Here is a 5,000-nt window from a genome sequence, read left to right as displayed (position 1 = left end):
TCCTGGTTTTAAGTTTTATGGCATATTCATGTTATCATTTTAAAGTGGAAGGTTACATTGCTTCAGGTGAAGAAATTTATGTCTTCAAAGAACAATAATTATTTGAAATTAGAGGCATTTTAAAAGAAATATCTTTATTGGTGTGGGAAAATTATGGTTTTAACCTAACTCATTCACTCCTGAAGTGTCCCGCATCGATGAGTAAAATCCTCTGGCATTATACAGAATATAATCTTTAAGTCTCTTTCTCACAAAGGAAAAGGTTAAAATAATGGCCCTTACTGGTACAATCAATAATTATGATTACTTTGCAGGCAGGTACTTTCATATTGCTCTTGGATGGCGAGGATAGTGACGAGAAAGCTGTTACAGCCATGGGAATTCTCAACACGTTGGAGACCATGCTAAATGCAATGGAAGGATCAAAAGAGGTATTAAAGAAGTACCCAAAAGTGAAATCAAGCAAGTTGGTATTGTAGAGAATTACATTGTATGGAACGTTTCCATAATTTGTTTGCAGATTGTACATCAGTTGGAACAAATAGTTATTTCATTGATTGCAAAAGTCCTGGAACTCTCTGTAATGGGTAGGATTTCACATTGTTAACCCATTGACTTCTGAACTGCCCACCCCTCCCCCTCCCCCCCCCCCCCTTCCAACCCCTCCCCCATTTTTATGACTGAAATTGTCCGGTGCTTGACAGAGTAAAGTCTATCAAGTCTCACTCAGGAGTCAATGGGTTAAGATTGCATATTTTTCCTTTGCCACGTAGTGTTTTGCAAGTGACTTGTTAGAAATCTTTTTTGAGTTCATTTCTTTGTTTTTCAGAGTTTTATGAAGACATATTGTCCATCATTTGTACATGTACATGCTTTGAGATCTCCCAGTCTATGTGGTCTGTTTTTTACATATTGTACGAGGCTTTTCAGAGGGATGCCTTTGATTATTTTGCAGGTAAAAATAATAATAAAACCGTCAGACTTGCCTCTGCAGGAAAACCCTTCCTTTGTGAATTTCAACACTAAGTAATTATTGTCTTTGCAGAAATGTTGCCATGTATCCACAACTACATCACAGTGGACACACCAGCATTTTTAGCAAACCCAAGGAATTTAGAGATTGTGTACAACATGTGCAAAAAGGTCAGTATTTTATTGTGGACACTCAGAGAGGCTATGTGTATTACTGGTACTCATGTAATAACTGCCCAGCAATGTGGAAGGTCCCTGAAACAGCCAGGCTTTTCTCCATTTGCCACAAGGTAGATGTAGACTGCGTCTGTGGCTGGCAATAGCAACATGAGCCCCCGTGAGGACGGGGAGCAAGTACCTTTCCCATTCTTGGTAAATTCAGTGGACAGAGGAGGTGAAAGGAGAAGAAATGCTAATGAGGTGAAGGTGAAATGCGAACATTTGTTAAGATCTGCTCAATGCACAAAACCCTACATAGAAATTCAACAGGTGACACACATCAGTTTTAAGACTATTAGGTGCTATATCATGCACTTACTGTACATGAACGTAATCACCCCTGGGCACTGGGTGGAGAACTGGGTCGTTAACTCTGTTAAATTGTCTTTAAAGATTAAAGATTGTTGCAGTTTTGAGCGGGACTCACTGTGATTCTGGCAAAGAGCCAAGTGAGTTTGTTTGTAATGCCATTCCAGCTTAAAGGTTTTCAAGCCTGATTTTTGTTATCACTTAAGTGGCATACTATATACAATCTATTTATTTTGTTTGTTTCTATTTACTTCTTTACTTTTATATCATCAGATGTTGACAGACTCTTCAGCACAAGAGGATCAGCAGTGTAATGCAGCAAAATTATTAGAAGTGACAATACTTCAGTGTCAAGGGCATATAGATCAGGTAAAAGACTTAGTGCTGGAAATGAGTTGTCCTTCGTAGGGAAAGAATTACATCTGACAATAATACTTTTCTGACATATTCTAATGCTAAAAAATCTGAGAACTTCTAACAGGAGCAGACCCTACGACCTTACGCTTAGTACGGTAGTTTGGAATGCATTAATCAATCAATCAGTCAGTTCTTTATTTAAACACATTAGAAATTCAATCAGGTCAGTACAATAGAAAAATAACTTTTGAATATAGATTAACATGTCAATTAAAATATGTCTTTAAAAAGCCACTTTCAATACTAACACTTATCCTAAAAAACACTGATAGTAATTAGGGAGAGGGGAACTCTTTTCCCTGAAGCCGTGTGTCTAAGGTAGTGGAAATAGAGATAAAGCAGTTGAAAGATCCTTCTTGCCTAAGATTGCACTGTAGGCTGCCATGTTAAATAGAGACTTGAACACCATTAAAGCTTCTTGAATTTGACGCTGAGTAATCAGATTTTTCTAACCTAGTTGTTGTAATAAGTACCCAGCATCGGCATCATAACTGAAAGAAGTCAAAAGGCAGGCATCACGGTTTTGAAGATTTTGTAATTAATTGTATCTGGCAGTGCTTTACCGCAATTTCCCCAGACAATACTACAGTATAATCAAAATAGGGTTGTATTTTTTAAAACATTGTATGTGTATTTCAGTATGGCTGACATAAAAGGTATACATGTAATCGTTTAATGGCACCAATGCCAGAGGCAACCTTTTTGGATAGGTGAGAGAATGAGAATTCCAAGTGATTTAGTACTGGAAACTTGTTTACACTGTGGTTAGTGCACTCGACTCCAGGGTTCGGGCCCTGGCCAGGGACATTGTGTTGTGTTCTTGGGCAAGACACTGTACTCTCACGGTGCCTCTCTCCACCCAGGAGTATAAATGGGTATGGTGAATTTAATGCTGGGGGTAGCCCTGCGTTGGACTACATGTAGCATCCCATCTAGGGGGAAGTAGAAATGCTCCTTGTCGCTTCATGCTCCAGAAACCGGGATAAGCGCCGGCCTAATAGGCCACTTGGCTCGTTTACACTACCACTACGCAGGAGGAGACTTGTGTCAGCCAAGCTGTGACAAAATGATATTTGAAAGAGAGAAGTGATCTTCCCACTTACATCATGTGGACAATAAGCCATTTGCAGTTGTTTGCTCAGTCACCTAGCCTATGAATACAGGTAGCTGCCAGGGGCAACTCACTGGGTCCGGACATGGCTAGGATTGACAGATCGAGAGCTCTTTCTCGATGCTATGGGTGGTGTGCATGGCCGTTCTTAGTTGGTGGAGCGATCTGTCTGGTTAATTCCGTGAACAAACGAGACCTCGCCCTGCTAGTTGGGGCCCCCGAAGCTTCTTTGCTTCTGGGGATCCTCTTAGAGGGACCGCCGGTCCGAAGCCTGTCAGTAAATTTAAGAAAGGTCTTAAAAGTTATTTATACAACGTGATTCAGTAATCTTTTTATCCATTCATTTGTCTTTACTCTTTGTAAATATTCTACATTTTCTCCATGTTTATAGTTAAAATATTTTTAAAACCCATATAATGTATTTATATTTTATAGTTTCTTAATATTTCTATATTTAATGTTATTAATATATTTGTTTTATTCTAATCTGTTTTGGGGGTTGCCGTATATGAGGATTCAGTTCTTCCCTGGCAGCACCCTTTTTGCGATGTTCTTTGCAAATAAAGTTGTTATAAATAAAAAATAAATTTTGAAGTCATGACCTCCAATGCCAGTGCAATGTTTTACCAACTCACTCAGTTGAGAGTAGGTCAATTTGTTGGGCTCATTTATTCCTGTGAAGGACTCTGTGAATGAAATGAATATGTATTTGAAGTGCGGGTGATGGACGAAAGAGAGAAGTGATCCATGCACTTCCGTTTATGTGGACAGTCTGAGCAATTAAAGTTGAAGACTCCTGTAAATTATATTTGTCTCTTTTAGACACCTGTAAATAATAATCATTTTGTCATTCCATTCTGCTAAGACTGGCTTATACTGTACAGTACCGCACAAATGTAAGTTACCAGTCGCGTCGCGTTTATTCGCGTCGCGCCTTACGTGAATCGCGTAGCGCGAACGTCACTGAAGCAGGAATGTTTGGCATAAATTTAGGACTTCTCTACGCGAAATCAATTAATTTCGCGCAGCGAGTAACAATTGCACGATCGTAAGCTGTTTGCGGTAGACGAAACGCAGACGATCTTAAATACCGCAGACAAACGTTCCCTTCTAACTGTAAATCGATCTTAGCCAATCTTCCCCCTAATTTTAATCCTCAGCGAAACGCGGAAGAAAATTTGAACCAAGATCGTGGCATTAAACTGGAAACGGCAATTGCATTGTCAACTGACAGTCAATATGACCTTGTGAAGGAGACCTGGTAAACAAAACGTTCACAAATGACGGTCATCATGCTTCAATTTGTAACTTTGTTTTTTTTTTTTTTTATCAATTGCTTTTCCTCCAGTGGCTTCCATTTTATGTTGAGGCAGCTTTGGAGAGATTGACAAGAGAGGTGAAGGAGAGTGAGTTACGCATCATGTGCCTACAAGTGGTAAGTGGTCTGTAAGGTAGACATCTTGTTATTGAGGAATGGGTGGAATGTCAATTCTCAATACCAGTACTGGCAAGCTACATTGTATAATCAGTGTATAGTGCTGCAAACCACCAGATCATGAAATGCTATCAAGAAAAGAACCCTATGGATTTTCAGTGTGTTACTAGAAATGGTGTGACCCTGTCTCTTTAAACAATTAATTTCATTAAATGGACAGCGATTATTTTGCCCTTTGATGTTGTCTGTTGTCGTTTTGTGAGTGTGTTTTTTGATCATTGTAAGTACCTGTAGTGCTATTCGTTTCAGTTAAATTGGCAAGATTCCTATTTTTTTACGTAGCCAATACGCTTGTTTATTTCATTTCATTTCGTGCAAATACTTTTGTTATATTCTGAAGGCCCACGTTTACCCTACAGGCATTGCGTGCCGTGGAACAATTTTCATATATGAAAATTCCGCTCGAAGCTGAGATTCATCCAATCAGATCGCTACGATAATCAATGCGAATTTCCATGACAAAACACACGGTCGAAA

General features: G+C 39.1%; 1 protein-coding gene across 1 annotated transcript in view; it reads left to right on the top strand.

The window, feature by feature from the left end:
• The window catches only part of LOC138059448 (importin-7-like), a 38,348-nt gene that overhangs the window by 25,912 nt on the left and 7,436 nt on the right, over nucleotides 1–5,000 (top strand). The window contains exons 17-22 of the mRNA XM_068905055.1: nucleotides 315–431; nucleotides 521–587; nucleotides 830–955; nucleotides 1,046–1,143; nucleotides 1,774–1,869; nucleotides 4,377–4,463. Coding sequence (XP_068761156.1) covers nucleotides 315–431; nucleotides 521–587; nucleotides 830–955; nucleotides 1,046–1,143; nucleotides 1,774–1,869; nucleotides 4,377–4,463 — 591 coding nt within the window. The remainder of the gene's footprint in view (nucleotides 1–314; nucleotides 432–520; nucleotides 588–829; nucleotides 956–1,045; nucleotides 1,144–1,773; nucleotides 1,870–4,376; nucleotides 4,464–5,000) is intronic.

The sequence above is a fragment of the Montipora capricornis genome, chromosome 8 (genome assembly GCF_036669925.1).
Source record: "Montipora capricornis isolate CH-2021 chromosome 8, ASM3666992v2, whole genome shotgun sequence".
Taxonomy (NCBI): Eukaryota; Metazoa; Cnidaria; class Anthozoa; order Scleractinia; family Acroporidae; genus Montipora; species Montipora capricornis.
The sequence above is the reverse complement of the archived record's forward strand: the minus strand, read 5'-3'. Positions and strand labels throughout refer to the sequence as shown.